This window comes from Sceloporus occidentalis, unplaced genomic scaffold (assembly GCF_023333645.1).
Source record: "Sceloporus occidentalis isolate IW3139 unplaced genomic scaffold, rSceOcc1.0.p SCAF_1, whole genome shotgun sequence".
NCBI lineage: Eukaryota > Metazoa > Chordata > Lepidosauria > Squamata > Phrynosomatidae > Sceloporus > Sceloporus occidentalis.
The window spans coordinates 216,045,252-216,062,796 of NW_028316981.1; the positions used below are offsets into that span (position 1 = coordinate 216,045,252).

The 17,545-nt window shown below is 42.2% G+C and overlaps 1 protein-coding gene across 1 annotated transcript in view; it reads left to right on the top strand.

Moving 5' to 3' along the window:
• Positions 1–13,175, top strand: part of EPHA1 (EPH receptor A1) — a 121,985-nt gene extending 108,810 nt beyond the window's left edge. The window contains exons 9-18 of the mRNA XM_089488887.1: positions 484–580; positions 722–777; positions 2,145–2,267; positions 2,360–2,545; positions 2,800–2,861; positions 5,683–5,892; positions 6,312–6,461; positions 8,126–8,319; positions 8,936–9,091; positions 12,257–13,175. Of these exons, the coding sequence (XP_089345013.1) occupies positions 484–580; positions 722–777; positions 2,145–2,267; positions 2,360–2,545; positions 2,800–2,861; positions 5,683–5,892; positions 6,312–6,461; positions 8,126–8,319; positions 8,936–9,091; positions 12,257–12,335 (1,313 nt within the window). The 3' untranslated portion in view covers positions 12,336–13,175. The remainder of the gene's footprint in view (positions 1–483; positions 581–721; positions 778–2,144; positions 2,268–2,359; positions 2,546–2,799; positions 2,862–5,682; positions 5,893–6,311; positions 6,462–8,125; positions 8,320–8,935; positions 9,092–12,256) is intronic.
• The last annotated feature ends 4,370 nt before the right edge of the window (positions 13,176–17,545 follow it).

The following is a 17,545-nucleotide window of genomic DNA, read 5'->3' on the forward strand; positions in this document are numbered from 1 at the left end:
AGATGTTTTGGAGTTCAGCTCCCAGAATTCCTGACTGTTGGTTAAGCTGACGGGGCTTCTGGGAATTGATGTCCAGAATACCTGGACCACTAAAGTTGGGAAACACTGTTAGCAGCTAGACAGTGGTTCCCAAACTTTGATCCTCCAGGTGTTTTGGACTTTACCTCGGCCAATTTGGCCAACTGTCAGGGGGAGCCCAAGTCCAAAACAGTGTTTGGGAATCACTGATTTAGGAGAAATGTAGTGTGACTCACATAAACCCAATTAACAAAAGTCCCTACTCTAAGTAATGGAATTTGTGAGTTGTGCATTGTTGTATGCTGGGTTATATGCACAGAGGACTCTTCCACATTTCATTCTAGTGCCAGGGGTGAATAAGGTATCACATTGCTCCATCATATGGTGAATAAATGGGCTTTCACATATGTATATAAATAGGGCTATTCTAGAACTGGATCTGTAATCCGTCCTTTCTCTTTTCAGACACTGGAATGCCTTCTGGAGGGGTGATTGTCTGCATTATCTTTGGTGTCTTGCTGTTCATTGGTCTGGTTGCAGGACTCATCATTTACCGGCGAAGGTAGAGATGGCATTTTCCAAGTGTAAAAACAGTATAGAGGTGGGGTTTGGGGCAGAGTCCTCCTGACACTGGTATTTTGCTTTGTTCCAGTCTGTGCAGGGTCACAGCCGTCATCCTGATGTTTATTCTTGTTCCTTTCAGGCAAGCACATCATCATCGAGCACGGCCATGCCAAAAACACTCTGGCTACAACCGAGGTGAGACCTTTAGGTCAGGAAATGGCAAACATGTAGGTAACTGGCTTAGGCAATCTGTCATCAAAACAACATGCAGCCTGGAAATGGAGCTTGAAGGCCTGTGTGCATAGCAAGAAACTCCCCATGGTTCAGAGAGAAGGGAGGATTATATCCATGTTTCCAGCCAATGTCTTTTCTACTTGGACTCCAAAGAGAATATTTTCTTTCTTTGCAAAGAGAAATGTATATTTGAGAAGTGACAGATAGAAAGGAGGGGAATTAATGTAGTAAAATGGGCAGTGAAGTGCCACTCAACCCTGCTGGTAGCAGTGGCTTCTATTCTAAAACTGCTGCTATTATGATCTTTGAGCCTTTCATCTGCAGCAAAACTTTCAGGAACCAGGTGCTGAGTCTGTTTCATGCTAGGCAGATGACATCAACACCACATATAAAACACTAGGTTCGAATAAGAAGGGCAGTCCACAGAACTTGAGTGATATTTTTAAAGAATATTTTTCTCCAGAACCATAGCCAGAGAGACGGAGGTAGTAGTTTATCAAAGGGAGCACTAGTTAAGTTAAAGGGGTCATCCTAATTCAATGTGAAAATGCAAACACCTAAACGTAATTAATCCAGTGCACTTAAATAAAAGTAAGGTAGTAATGAAATTGCATTAATAAAATAAAACGAGTGTAATTTTGAAACATCGAATACCAGATGTCTGCTGTGCCATCCCAGTGCATTTCTGGCCACAACATTAGAAAGCAGAAGCAACGAAACATGACTGTCTACATATATTTTTACATAGAAGTTCTAAAGCCTTTAAGAAATGGTAATGAAAGATGCACATTTAGGAAAGATGCCCAGGCCTTGAGCAGCCCTCCTTCGGTGGCTATAAACCTCGACTTTCTCAGTCCATTCCCTCACCTCTGTTTCCCTCGTATGTGCTACTTCAGGCTGGTGTCTCTAAAGCATGGGTACTGGAAGGAACTTGCAGGGTGACCCAACGTTATCCTTTTCCAGGACACATCCTACATTTCAACCTTCAGTCCAGGAGGAATTTGAATAAGTCCTCCATTTTGAGCACAACTAAGAAACACGAATTTACTTTTATATGAGTGCCTTTAGCTTTTATTTTGTAATGTCCTACACTTTCCTTGAATATCTTTCAATTTGCAGTGCCTTGTCCTTCTCTGAGGTTAGGACATCTGGTCACCCTGAGCACTTGCCATTTATTGCAGTGAATTACTTCCTGTCCAGTATGCTTACAGCTAGGATTTGAAGTCAATTCTTCTCTTTTTTTTGTGTGTGTCAATGGAGTCAACACACTTCCTGCCCCATAAAATCGTTGTGCTCAAAAAAATTTATATCAATATCTCTCGTTACAGATGAGATCTGGTTGAAACCATATGTAGACCTCCAACCCTACGAGGATCCCAGCAGGGGAGTCCTGGAGTTCACAAAAGAGCTGGACCCATCCCTTGTCAACATTGAGAATGTTATTGGTGAAGGTGAGTGTCACTAGGTCTTGCCATCTTTGTCTTGGGGAATTCCCTGTCTCCATTTTTCTGCATCCCTTGTCTTTTCTTTTTAACATCCACAGGAGAGTTCGGTGAGGTCTATCGTGGGACTCTGCGCTTCCCAGGGAAGGAGCGTATCGTTGTAGCCATCAAGACCTTGAAGTCAAGTTACTCAGATTCCACATGGTGGAACTTTCTCCGTGAGGCAACAATCATGGGCCAGTTCAATCACCAAAATATTGTCCGCTTGGAGGGAGTTGTCACAAAACGTAAGAGCTTAACGGAAGCGACCAAGGTCATGAGAGGTGACTTTAGAAAGCTACTGCTAGAAGGTATAGTGCTAGGCTAGAGTGCTACACAGTCTGATTCTATGAACAGAAGCTTTATTCAAACAAGTGAAAATGAACATCCTATTCAGACTAGGATAAAGTCAAAGAGCCTATAACAAAGAGAAAGAAAGGAAGATGGGGGTAACATGAAGGAGCCTGAAGTAATTTGTTTTTCCTCAACCTTCGTCCTCTAGGAAGCCCAATGATGATCATCACAGAATACATGGAAAATGGGGCCCTTGATACATTCTTACGGGTAAGGTCCTGGAATTTTACTTGTTGCAGAAATTTGTCAGTCACCTAGGCCTAGTATTCTCTGTGCTGGAAAACCTGTGCCTGGACTGTCCCAGTCCATACTGCTAGTAGTGGTGGAGTAGTCTTCCACCCACCCAACCCTTTTACATTTACATTTACAGACAGGCAAATGTCATCTGGAGTTCCCCTGCTCCATTGTAAAATTCTTCTCTCTAAACACTACATTGCTGCCTGTTGTGGAGATCTGTGGAAAGATGAGGGCAATCTCACCATAGATCTGCACCACCAATGGGATTGGAGAATGCCCTTGTTGTATCCCAATACAGTAATAGACTTTCATTGTAATGGAGATCTGTGAGATCATAAGTAATTTCCACCTTTTCCACCACACTGTCAAGACTGGGGAAGTACAATAGCTCTTTTATAGACACAGCTATACACCGCATTGTGGAGTGGTATGTTCAATGAATATAATCCATCTCCATCTTCAAATATCTTTTTTAAAAAACTGTATTGAGGATAGTCATTTTTCTTGCTTCATACTATTCCTTCCACACGTAACCTTTTCATACCTCAATCCTTGTTTCAAAACAATATATATTGTTTGTCCACTAGTAATGGATACTTTTTCAATTTGAACAGCCTGAGGATGTGGGCAGGATCCTTGGAGAGGTGAGAGCCACCACATGTGTGTTAGACCCTTGTCCTTCATGGTTTATCAAACAGGCAAGAGGGGAACTGGCTGAGTGGGTGAAGGGGGTCATCTATGCCTCCCTACAACAAGGCAGCCTTCCAGCTTGCCTAAAGTAAGTAGTTGTGAAGCCTTTATTGAAAAAGCCAACTCTGAATCCCTCTATAATGGAGAGATTATCGGTTTATTATCAGTCAGTGTCCAACCTACCATTTTTGAACAAGGTATTGGAGCATGTGGTGGCCCTCAGGAGGTTTCTGGATGAAATGGATTATCTAGATCCATTTTGATCTGGTTTCAGGCCTGGCTATGGGACAGAGATAGCTTTGGTTGTCTTGGGAGATGAAGCACACAGGGAACTGTTCAGGGGGAGTTGGTCCTGCTGGAACTCTCAGCAGTTTTTGATACTATCAACTCCAGTATCCTTCTAGACTGCCTTGCTGGGATGGGACTTTGAGGTACTGTTTTTCAGTGGTTCTGTTCCTTTCTAAATGGGCAAACCCTGAAGGTGTTGCTGGGGGACAACCATTGATCTGGCCATTGATATATGGGATCCCTCAAGATTCTGTTTTGTCCCCCATGCTGATCAGGGAATAGGGATTCACCCTGTGTTAGATGTGATTACTTTACTCTCCTGAAGAAGAGAAGTGACCAGTGGGGTCCCAGAAGGCTCTGTCCTTGGGCCAGTTCTATTCAACATCTTTATCAATGACTTGGAGGACAAAATTGGGGGAATACTTATCAAATTTGCAGATGACACCAAATTGGAGGAGTAGCTAATACTCCAGAGGACAGGATCAAGATTCAAAATGACCTGAACAGACTAGAAAACTGGGCCAAAGCTAACAAAATGAAATTCAACACGGAGAAATGTGAGGTACTGCACTTAGGGCGGAAAAATGAAAAGCACAGATATAGGATGGGTGACACCTGGCTGAATGAAACTACATGTGAAAGGGATCTAGGAGTCCAAGTAGACTACAAGTTGAACATGAGTCAACAGTGTGATGTGGCAGCTAACAAGGCCAATGCGATTTTAGGCTGCATCAATAGAAGTATAGTGTCTAGATCCAGGGAAGTAATAGTGCCACTCTATTCTGCTCTGGTCAGGCCCTACCTGGAATACTGTGTCCAGTTCTGGGCACCACAATTCAAAAAGGACATTGAGAAACTGGAGCGTGTCCAAAGGAGAGCGACTAAAATGGTGAAAGGTCTGGAAACCATGCCCTATGAGGAACGACTTAGGGAGCTGGGAATGTTTAGCCTGGAGAAGAGAAGGTTAAGAGGTGATATGATAGCCCTGTTTAAATATTTGAAGGGATGTCATATTGAGGAGGGAGCAAGCTTGTTTTCTGCTGCTCCAGAGACTAGGACCCGGAGCAATGGATGCAAGCTGCAGGAAAAGAGATTCCACCTCAACATTAGGAGGAAGTTCCTGACACTAAGGGCTGTTCGACAGTGGAACAAACTCCCTTGAAGTGTAGTGGAGTCTCCTTCCTTAGAGGTCTTCAAACAGAGGCTGGATGGCCATCTGTCAGGGATGCTTTGATTGTGATTTCCTGCATGGCAGGGGGTTGGACTGGATGGCCCTTGTGGTCTCTTCCAACTCTATGATTCTATGAAATGGGCTCACAATTCAGAGATATTCCTAAACTCATTTTAGACAGTGGAAGCCTGGGAACTTGGAACCCAGGTTTCTGCAGTGACCAAGAGTGCTTTTGCACATTTAAAGCTTGTGTAGCAATGCACCTGTTCCTTGAAGATCTAGCCATTGTGGTACATGCCTTAGTTATGTCCTGTTTGGACTACTGTAACACGCTGTACTTGTGGCTGCCTTTGAAGAGTGTTCAGAAACTCCAGTTGATCCAAATAGCTGCAGCCAGACTATTAACCAGGGCAGGTTACAGAGACCATGCAGTGCTCCTGTTGAAACCACTCTGCTGGCTGCCAGTTTGTTTCTAGCCATTTGTTGTTGTGTACTTTCAAGTCATTTCTGATTTATGGCAACTCGAAGGTAAACATATCATGGGGTTTTCTGCTGGACAATAATTCAAAGCTTCTTTCTGAGCTATGAGGCAAACAACCACGCATAGTCAGAAGACTTATCTTTTGCCTCTTCCATGCCTTTCAGGAGAACATGGACAAGTTCAGTGCTGTGCAGCTGGTGACAATGCTGCAGGGTATTGCCTCAGGGATGACCTACCTGTCAGACCGCAACTATGTACACCGGGACTTGGCTGCTCGCAACATCCTGGTATCTCATTGCCTTCAGTGCAAAGTGTCAGATTTTGGCCTTTCTAGGATATTGGAAAATGACGTCGAAGGGACTTATGAAACAAAGGTAAATGTAGAAACAAGCCAATAGGAAAGGAACATCGTTGACTAGAACATATGCAGGATTATACCAAAAACAAACAAAAAACCCCCTGCAAACCATAGAAGTTTTATAAAGAGACAGGATGCATGCAAGAGAACCCTACTAGGAGGCTAGTTTATTGACCCACTTAGAACTAGATTTTTTTCTCTCTTGTAAATTATCCTTCATATAAAGAAGCATCCCACATGGTTCTCTGTACATATAATGCTTATATCTATGTGATAAATCTTATTATGAGCAAAGAATGATATCAGTCTTGAAACTGTGAAGATACCTTATAACGTGGTCAAATAATTGCATTTCATTTTAGAGGGAAACAGCTCTCACAGCTTGTAGAGGCAAAATATCCATTTCCATTTCATTTGCAAGCTCTCTTTTCACAGGGTGGCAAGATCCCCATCCGCTGGACAGCTCCTGAAGCCATTGCCCATCGGATCTTCACCTCTGCCAGTGATGTCTGGAGTTTTGGCATTGTTATGTGGGAGGTGTTGTCTTATGGTGACAAGCCATATGGGGATATGACCAATCAGGAGGTGAGAGACTAAAAAGAAGTACTGCCTACCAAGCCAGCCATTCCATGACCACCATCAACTCCCAAAAGTGGAGCTGTTACTTCAGTAACTAACCTCTTGGTGTCATTGAGGAGCCATAGATGGGCAGCCCAACTAAAAAGAGCACCATCACTTGATTATGCACTCTAGCCAATTATTCAGTAATTACACCAGCATAAATTTCCATAAGTCGGAGAAACATTAGGTTTAATCCTGAGTTTAATTCCACTGGTGGGATGTTTTAAATATTTCTTAGTGTCTTAAACTCTTTTTAATCATTTTTTCCCCAAAATAATATTGTTTAATTCTTTTTTTATTTTTGTAAACTAATGTTTTAGTTTAATCTTTCTGCAGTTGTTGTAAGCTGCCTTGAATCCCATCTTGGGAGAAAGTCGGGATATAAATTCAGTAAATAAATAAACAAACATGCCCAAGCACAGTTCCATTCAGAACACTTCCACTGGCTGAAAGATGAAGCCGGATGGAGTTGATCTTTGCTCATCCCTCTTCAGGCCCTAGCAGCACCTCTCCCATGGTCATGGAAGGTCCTTCAACCCTCCAGAGCAGAGAAGACAATGACACAAACCGTCGTCTTTGTCCTAACTGGAGTAGACTCTTTGAACTGATGGGATTTACCTATGTGCTCAATAGTTGATTAAGTGAGTTTACTCTAGCTGGGACCAACCACCAGGCCATTACTCCCGGACTGAGCCAGTGGAGGAACTGAATCCCATTTTTCGACAAAGGCATGCTATAAATCCATTCAATAATACATACATACATACATACTCTGCTGGATCAAAAACATTTTGCAAAAGGAAGGAGCCCTTTCAACTACAGGCAAGTATTACTGGATCCAGAAGTAAGAAAGAAAGAAAGAAAGAAAGAAAATTTATAAGGGCTCTTTTAGGTGTAATTTAAAAAAAACAGCAATCCACGTTCTCTGGATAATAGCACTTTTAATCTAAAGGTTTTACAAGTATTTGAATTAAAAGAAAAAGTTAAAATATCAAGAGTTCTTACTTGATTTTAACTCATTGATCTAATTGGCTAAATGTTACAGTCTTAATTTCAAAGGATTCCTATATATGGATTTAACACATTTAAGAAAAAGGGAGCCTTTTAGGAATTCCAGCTTCTGACTGTTTTTACTAAGGCATTTTTGTAGGATAATTTAAGTTTCCTTAGCCTTTGCGAAGGAAACAAAAATATTTAAGTATCAAAAATGTCAAAGCTAAGCCTGTTAGGGTCTAGCTTTAAATCAGCAGAGTAGCAGAAATGTGCTCTTGTCTATGCTTCCCTAAGACTGAGGCTCAAAAAACAACACAAGTAGCTAGTGGTTCAAACAAAAGTTTACTAATGGCTTTAATCCCAATAGAGGCTATATCCTAATCTAGCTAGTAAATAGTCTAGGTAAACAAAATAGTTATCTCACCATCTTTCCAAAGAAAGTTGAGAGAGGAGGAAAATGGTAACATGCAGTGCAGGAGAAAATCTTTGAGAGTGTGTTAGCTTCCCTAAAAGGTAGTGAATGAGGGAGAGCAGAGTTTGCATGCAGGAAATCCCTATCTGTCTAAGGAGGGGGAAAGAGAATGCAAAAATCTTCCAACAATTTATACGCAATTTCCTTTCTTTCATCTGGGCAGGTAATGAAGAGCATAGAAGATGGGTACCGGCTTCCCCCACCTGTTGACTGCCCATCAGTCCTCTACGAGCTCATGAAAGTATGTTGGTCTTATGATCGGACACGGAGGCCCCGCTTCCGAGAAATCCATGCTCAGCTGGACCATTTCATCTCCAGCCCTCATTTACTTCGAACTGTGGCTGACTTCGATCCCAGGTAGATGGTGATAAGCAAGGTGATCATAGCTGTAGGGCTCCCATGCTGTGGTGGGGCATTATGTGGCTTTTCCCACCTACATTCCCCTGCCTGTAGAAATTATAGTTCGCCCTCCATATCCATGGATTCCTTATCCACGGACTCAACCATCCATGGCTTGAAAATATTCCAAAAAGATATAAATTCCAAACAGCAAACCTTGATTTAGCTATTTTATATAAGGTATGCCTTTTTCAATACACCATTGTATTTAACATGATTTGAACAGCCATGGATTTTGGTATCCATGGAAAGTCCTGGAACCAAACCTCAGCAGATACCAAGGACCCATGTATGTTTAGTTTTAGTTCTGCTAGCAGAATTCTGTACATAGAATTTGTGTGCCAAACTGGACTCTGTTTGATGCAACACTGGTTTTGGGGTAATGCCCATGTCACAAAGAAAAGCATTTCCTATGCCCTCTGATGCAAAAGATGAAAAGGCAGCTTCTTTAGGCCAGCCTAAAAGGTTACCCATGAAAAAGGCAGCCATTTCATTCCATTTCCACTGATAAGGGATCCTGACCTTCCTTGGTACTGCCATTTGAAATATCTAAACAGCACTTATTAATCTTCAGGGTAACTCTCCGCCTTCCCAGCTGCAGTGGGTCTGATGGGATTCCTTATCGGTCCATCCCAGAGTGGTTGGAATCCATCCGCATGAAACGCTACATCCTCAACTTCCGCACTGCTGGCCTCAACACCATGGAGTCTGTGCTGGAACTTTCTGCTGAGTAAGTCTGATCCACCTTGATTTTTGGGTTCTGCTCAGGGAGCAGTGGAAATAAGACCGGCAATTAATGGCTTCTTCTTGTTGTTGTTGTTGTTGTTGTGTGCCTTCAAGTAGTTTCTGGCTTATGGTGAACCTAAGACAAACCTATCATGGGGTTTTCTTGAAAAATTTCTTCAGAGGGGGTTTGCTGAGAGAGCGTGACTTCTCCAAGGTCACCTAGTGGGTTTACATGGCTGAGCTGGGATTCAAACCCTGGTCTCCACAGTCACAGCCCAGGGCTCAAACCACTACACCACACTCCTTATCATCTAAATGGCTAGACTAAATCCATACAGAAATTAGTAAAACAGAATGACAAACTCTTCTATCTTGTGCCTGAAACAGCAGCCTCACAGCCAGCTCTTCAGCAGCTCTTTGGAAAGCTTTTACTGACATTAATATATGATAGGAGGCATCCCAAGCTATAATTCAAGAAGAGGCAGTCTAGCATGCACATACATTCACGTGGACTCACACTTGTGCGCACACACAGAGCCATGTGTAATGCTGTTTTGTGAAGACTTTGGATGAGTTAGAGCCATTCCTATCCCAACCTGATTTTGTGAATCAGGTGGTAGAAAGGCTTCAAAAGACAGATTTTCTTTTCTTTCTTTCAAAGAGCAGAATCAGAAGAGTTTGATCACATATACAGCCCCCTTACTGTTTCCTCTGGTCAAACAGGTTTTCCAAGTGTCTGTACAGCTCCAAAAACCTAGTCAGCAATGACAAGAGGACAGACTAAGAGAGTATGTACAGTTGTGATAATACTTACATAATGGTATTCTAAATACTAAACAAAACCAAAAAGAAGACATTGCAAAAGGGAAGCTAAAAAAAGTCAATGTATTACACAATTCTGCTCTATTCTGCTTTGGTGAGGCCTCACCTGGAATACTGTGTCCAGTTCTGGGCACTACAATTGAAAAAGGATGTTGAGAAGCTGGAGCGTGTCGAGAGGAGGGCCATCAAAATGGTGAAGGGTTTGGAAACCATACCTTATGAACAAAGACTTTAGGAAGCTGGGTATGTTTAGCCTGGAGAAGAGATAATTAAGAGGTGATATGATAAAAGATGGAGGCAAGTTCATTTTCTGCTGCTCCAGAGACTAGAACAGTGATGGTGAACCTTTTAGAGGCCAAGTGCCCAAACTGCAACCCAAAACCCACGTATTTATTGCAAAGTGCCATGTCCCTCTGGCTTTCTAGTAACAAACTCTGGCAAACTCTGTGCTGGGGCAATGGTACATGTGCCCACAGAGAGGGCTCTGAGTGCCACCCCTGGCACGTGTGCCATAGGTTCGCCATCACTGGACTAGAACACAGAACAATGGATGCAAGCTACAGGAAAAGAGATTCCATATCAACATTAGGAAGAACTTCCTGACAGTAAGGGCTGTTCGGCAGTCAGACACACTCCCTCAGAGTGTGGTGGAGTCTCCTTCTTTGGAGGTCTTTAAAGAGGAGGTCTTTAAAGAGAGGGTGCTTTGATTGTGAATTCCTGCATGGCAGGGGGTTACACTGGATGGCCCATGTGGTCTCTTCCAACTCTGTGATTCTATGACAATCCTATACTTCTCTGTAAAGGCACCATCAGCTCCTGGTGTCTGCTCAGTAAAAATTCAAAGTATGTTATTCATTATGGAGAAACCCAGTCTATGAGAAACCCTTGCTAACAGAAATATACCAACAGTTATTTTTAGGTACAGTGGTACCCCGGGTTACGAATTTAATTCATTCCGCCGCCGCGTTCGTAACCCGGAAACTTTCGCTAGCTGAAAAAGCCATAGGCGCTAATAGCGAAAGCCGCGATTTCGTGCGAAAAAGCGCCGAAAAGCACCAAAAATTTTTTCGTAACCCGAAATAACCTTCGTAACCCAGAACTGTTTTTTTCAATGGATTTTTTTCGTAACCCGGAAATTTCGTAAGGCGGCGCATTCGTATCCCGGGGTACCACTGTACTTGAAAAAGGCATCTTTGCAAAGCTTCTCAGTCTGACTTCACTATCAATTGAATGGTTACCATAAATGCATGTTTATTTTATGTTGGATGTTTGATTGTTACTTACCAATTTGAAATCTTCAGGTATAAATGGTTGATAAATATTTGTAAAGAAATATTCAGTCAGAAATAATTATTACTGATTTTCATGGGACTTCCTCCCTCAAATATGTGAGCAGGATTGTAGTTTAATTCATTAAAATGAAAATATTATACTAAGTAGACCTCTTGTTTTTACGTCAGGAAATTTTCCCACTTTTTTTTTTTTTAACTTCAGGAACCTTTTTTCATTCCATAGGAATCTTAGCAGCAGGGGTCAGGGTCCTGTTTCATAGCCTTTTAAAAATATCTATGGCCAGATGAGTTATGGCAACCTCCCTTTCCCTCTAGAAAGTCCCCCATTTGGAATACTGACTTCAAATGTATTATTGCAGCTTAGACAACCGAGAACACTTTCAAATTGTGAGTCATCTGACACAATGGTCTGATGCTTTATGGTTGCCACAGTCATATAGACAATTATATCGTATGATTTTTCCTTAACAGAACGAGTCTTTTATTGGTTTTGTACTTCAGTACAAAATAAGACAAAATCAGCTCTATAAAGCTTTTACCCCCTCCAGCGGATAAACAAGCTCTTTTCGGAACAGTTATATTTCTGGCTCTGAAAAACTGTTATGTGTGTCCATCTGCACTCAATTACCAGCTTTTCTTTGTGAGATAGCACCCTGAAGTGTCTATTCTTTGATCTTAGTTATATTTCTAGGAATGGACTAGAGCAATGCAGTTCTACCTGGAATTTTAGAGCAGGGGCAAAGGGACTGACATCCAAAACACACCACAGAAATAATCCTGTTTGAGACCACTTTAACTGCCCTGTCTCAATGCTATGGAATTCTGGAAACTAGTTTTGTGAGATTTAGCCTTCTCTGTCAGTGTCACAATAAGCTACAATTCTCAGGATTTCCTAGGATTGAGCCAGGGAAGTTAAAGTGGTCTCAAACTGGTTTATTTCTGTGGTGTGTTTTGGAGCTGAGTTTCCTGGGATGTTACAGCTTTAATGAAATCCAACATTGGGTAGCAGTCTTGCCTACACACCCAGCTAACCTCTTCTCCCTCTTTCTTCCAAGGGACTTGAAGCAAATGGGAGTGACTCTTCCTGGCCATCAGAAGCGTATTCTGTGCAGCATCCAAGGGTTCAAGGAGTGAGGAGCTCCATACCACTAAACTACCACTGGACGTGACCCTGCTGTGCATAATTTGGCACTGGGCCCAGCAACACAGGGAGAGGGATAAGGAGGCTGATGGAACCAACCTTGCACCAGCATCACAGCTGTCCTTCATGCTGAAAGCACCAGCCTAGTCTTCCAAACATCAGTCGCCGGCACTGCAATCTGCAGAACTGATGGATTCCCCATGTCCCTAGCGTGCAGGCTGGGGTTTGAACTAGATAGGGCAGAAGCAACTTTCCAAGAGTTTCCAAGAGTTTCCCTGCATGTCAAGAGTGCAGCAGATGCTTAGAAAGCAGAGAGTGCTTCACCATCACCCACCCATAGTCTCCTGCCTGCCTCCCAGCCAGTGCCAGTTCATTTCTGTTTCCTCAGTTGCTGGAGCTACTTGGACTCTCTCATTTCATAACTACTAAGACAGTAGTACACTTTTATTATAATTTTAAGCAGCAGTTGAAGCCAGTCTGCCAGTAAAGCCATATCTAGCCATAAGGGAGGGTAAACAATGCAGATACTGAGCTGGGAGAACTGAGGGGGCTTTCCATTATTGTTTGCACAGTTGATGAGGAGATAAAGCCATACTTGCCTTTATCACTTAACAGGTTAGCTCACCTCAAGCTTTTAGCCCTTTGTTTGTTTCTCTCTCCTGGGGTTTGGTTTGGTCCAAAGGCTGGGAACAGCTTGTTTACAGCAGAGCATCACTTGCTCCTGAGAGTTTTGTCTCCTCAAGTTGAGGACCTGTCTATATATTTAAAAAATTGGGGGGAGGGGGAGAACCAAGGTCTGGAATTACCATCTGTTGTATGTATCATTTTGTAAATAAATGCACCATACATATAGGACATGGAACTTTATCATTTATCAATCTTGGTTGTCTCTGTTTCGGACACCAGATTAGTTTTCTCTAATACTGGTGGGGCAGGGATACACCTGATACTATAACTTTTTTAAAAAGAAAATATAGGTTTAATTGTAAAGTCAAGCTAGATTTTGCATGTTAGTCTGCACCACAAGTGACAGAGATTTGGATACTGACAAGGTAACAAGGCACCACCTGAGACTATATACTCAAGACAGAGCTGCTTTTCTGCCACATGGATTTTTACACCAGCACTTACTGTGGGGTAAGTGCTGGTAAAGTGTCAGGGAAGCGTGTGTGTGTGAAAGCCTGACGCACTTCTGAAACATCAGGGAATCGTCCCCTCACCTCTAGCATCCTTGAATCATTAGCAGAGCAGCAATTTCCTATGAACGGAAATTTACATTCATGGGAAATTGCTGCTCCGTGAAGGAGTCAAGGATACTAGAGGAAGGGGGTGATTCCCTGCTGTTTGAAAACCGTGTCAGGCTTTCATACATGTGTGTTTCCCTAATATTTTACCAATGTTTATCCCACTTACCCTGGTTGCAAAAAAAGAAGAGACTCCACTTGCTGGACAACAGCCTGAATATGCTGGCAGGAGCTGGGGTCCTTTTTGGAACTTGAACAAAGTCAACCAAGATATGAGATGGAAGAATTTGTGTTATTAAAAAAAAACACACACTACTTTTAGGAGCCAGACTCAGCTAATTTGATGTTGGATGAAGTGGTGGGATGGGTGAGGGTTGTTCAGTCTCTCCATGCTGCTTCTAGTCACAAGAGCAGGAAAACCGGTAAAAATGTTGTATCTAGCTGTTATCACCTTACTGCTTTCCCTGGCAACACAGTTTTCCAAGACACCACCTTTTACATTCTTCAGAACAGTCACATCGAATTAGTAGGTAATGTTAAAAAAAAAACCAAGGGAATAATTGATCTTCCACACTATGTCCTGTTCAGCCTCTGGACAACTGAACCAAAGATACAGCAATGGTTTTGCTTCTTTCCCACTTCCAATTCCACTCTGCAGGTGAATAGGAAAGCATTTAAAAACACAAGTGTACTCTACAACTTCTTCCTGTGCTAATTCATTCAGAGTAAGACCCACTATGTTTAGTAATTCTTACTCCTGAGAAGACATCCGTAGTTGTTATTATACAAGTGGAGCATCCATGGTTATAGTCCAGTCTCTCTAAGAGGCACCATGTTGTAGAAGGCCAGATGGGATGGGGAGGCTCAACAATAAAGGAAGAATCCCTAGGGTGGTTGTTGTTGTTTTCCTGGAGCAGTAGATGGAAATTACTAGGTGTGTTTTTAGAGACATAGCTGTGTTATTCTGGAAAATCAATATGCAAAGGGATCTTCTAGACTTGGTCCATGCATCTGAGAAAGTATACCAAGTCTACGAAAGCTTATGCTACAACTTCTTTCTCAGTCTCAAAGATGCTACAAGATCCCTTTGCATATAGATTTGTTTTGTTTAAGTGATCCCACTGATGCACACACGAAAACTGCACACCAGGTCATTCTCAGAATCCTTTCTCAAAGCCAATCTACAAGCAATACTCTCCCAACCCAGCCCAAGTAAGTTTTCACAGATGATGAACTCCAGATTTTTTTTTCTGGTTGTGTTCAAGAGATTATATTGTAGAACAGTGTTGAACTGCTCACTACAGGCATTGCATCAATCTTAGCCCTGCTGCTTTCTGTAGATCACTCCTCCTCTTTGCTACCAATCCCCCCCAGTCCTCAAAAATGTCAAAGTTTATCTTCAGAAGGAATATTAATTTCCTCCAAGATGCATTTCTTGGAAAAGGCTGTATAGGTTTTTTGTCATCTTCAGTTTTTGCCCCCCCCGGGGGGGGGGGTTACCATAAGTTGAAATGACTTGAAGGCACACAACAGGGTTTAGAAAATGTTCATTCTTCACCAAATTTGGATGATTTTCATTCCCCTGTGTGCAAAACTGGGGAATGTGAGAGTCACAATAAAAGCCTCTTGGGCCATGCATGTCCTGAAGGCTGCAGTTTGTCTCCCCAGTACAGAACCTTTGAGAACAGTTATGTAAACCAATTAGAGGCAAATGTCTAGTTTCTATTAAAGTGATGTTACACAGAAAAAAATGGTCTGCCCAGTCAAAAGCTACTCACCAACTGCATGGTGCCTGACAGCCCCACACCTTTTATGCACTTTCAAGTAGGCAGGAAAACCAGAATTTAAAAACAAAAAATAGGATAGGTCAGTGCCTATCCATCACTGGGGAGCTCTGTGGATTACATGTAGCTCTGATCCAGAACAAAGCAAAGATCCAATTAAAGATGGAGAATACTTCACAAGGAGAATTTGAAACAGGTGAACAGTAGTACGTAACATGCTCCTGGTTTTTGCAAATTTAAACATGATGATAAACTGAAAGAGAGAAGTTGGTAGCATGGGTTTTCATAGACTTGATCCTACTTCCCCAGATGCATGGTTTTTAAAGCATGCATCTGAGGAAATAGGCTGATGTCTATGAAAGCTCATGCTACCAACCTCTTTCTTTCAGTTAGTCTCAAGGGTGCTACAAGATCCCTTTGCATACTGATTTTCCATACTAACACCACTATGTCTTTGAATTCTACCATGATGATAAACATTCCTTTTAGCCAAATGGAATGGAAATCATCAATCTCTTCACTTTCAGTTAGTTTCAAAGGAGCTACAAAATCCTTTTGCATTAAAGAGAGTTTATGTTTCTCAAAGTGATTACTTTGTGGTATTATCTTTTCCATTTAAGTCCATAATATCTTAACCTCTATTTACTCTGTGTTCACTCAGTAGTTTATCACCACTGCCTACAGCTCTGAGTTTCTTTGTCCAGAAGAGTCATGGGTCATGTGAATTTGGTTCTGATGCATGTGCCACAGCCATTCAGCTGCTTTTGGCTCCTGTAATGTACCAGAGGGCTGTAATTTACAGTTCAGAACAGCTGAGACCCAACATGCTTCGCATGCCTTGAAAACTCTAAAAGATGGTGATTGCTACCAGTAAACAGTAATTGAAGCAAGCCAGAAAAACATCAACTGGACTCCAAATTCCAAAGCTATTTGAGGTTCTGACAGGTGATAGCATCCTTATCAAAGGAAGAGCAACTAGGTCATTAAAGCAATGTTTAGACCAGAAATACTATGGAGTGCATTTGCCAAGAATCTAGTGAAGAAGAGAAGCAAGGCTGAAAGACACCTACCCTCTCCAATCAAAATGATGCCTCTAAGTGAAGAATTTTTTTTTCTGCTGAAGGTCACATTCACTTCAATGCACTCTGTCAAAGATTGCATGCCAGTGAAGAGCACAATCCAAATGGAGCTTTTCTCTCTGCCGACCCACATTCATGCCCAATTCCTCCTCTTCTCCATCAATTTAGACTGAGGACTGCAGATTCCCCACCTCTTGTCTAAAGGGTCACTTATTCAAGAATTGGAAGTTGTAAATCTGGTGTGTAGTCAGTCTAGCCTCAGAAAGTATTGAGCCCTTCACTGCAAAAACCCAAGTTTTGAGTGCCTATCTCTTTCTCCCTGAGAGCCTCAAGAGAGGATATGTGAAAATGGATGACTGCTGGGCAATTTAGCCATGACCACACAGGCCAACACACATTCTTGCAAACACACATATGTGCATACCCAAACCTCTTCTCCACCCCATAGAAAGGCTGAAGTTACAATGTGGAAAAACCCACAAAGCTTATTGATGTACAACAGGACAATATCCAAGATGTCTGTTCAGCCTGCACTAGGAATTTAAGGGCCCACACAACTGATCTGCTGAAGTATTCATGAACAACCACTTATTGGGATGCTACAGGCAATGTAAGGGAACGACCCCAAAGCAGCCAACAAGACACCCATCCCACATAAGGTATAAGGGAAAAAACACAATGCAGGTGTGACTCTCCTAACATCATCCACTCCTGATCACACCATTACCCCAGTTCCATAGTGAACTCTTATAAGTTCCTATTAAACAGATGAATAGTTCTTTTCATAGCTTGCTATGCAGAAGGGGCTCAAGCAAAACACCAACCAGGACAAAAACTGAGGCCACCTTCACTCTTGGGGACAGAGGACAGAGCTGTGCAGCTAGAACAGAGAAACATTCAGGCATGCAAGCCCAGGACTGGAAAAAAAAAGATTATTTTGTATCACCAACCTGTAGAAAAAAGCTTCTGTTCCCCCATCAAAGTCAAGGACAAAGATTCCGGTTAGTAATTTCATGTTCCTGTTCTGAACCTCTGTTCAGAAGTGGAAAGTCCCCACTTTGCAGGGACACAGGAAATAGCAGGTTGGAAAGACTCC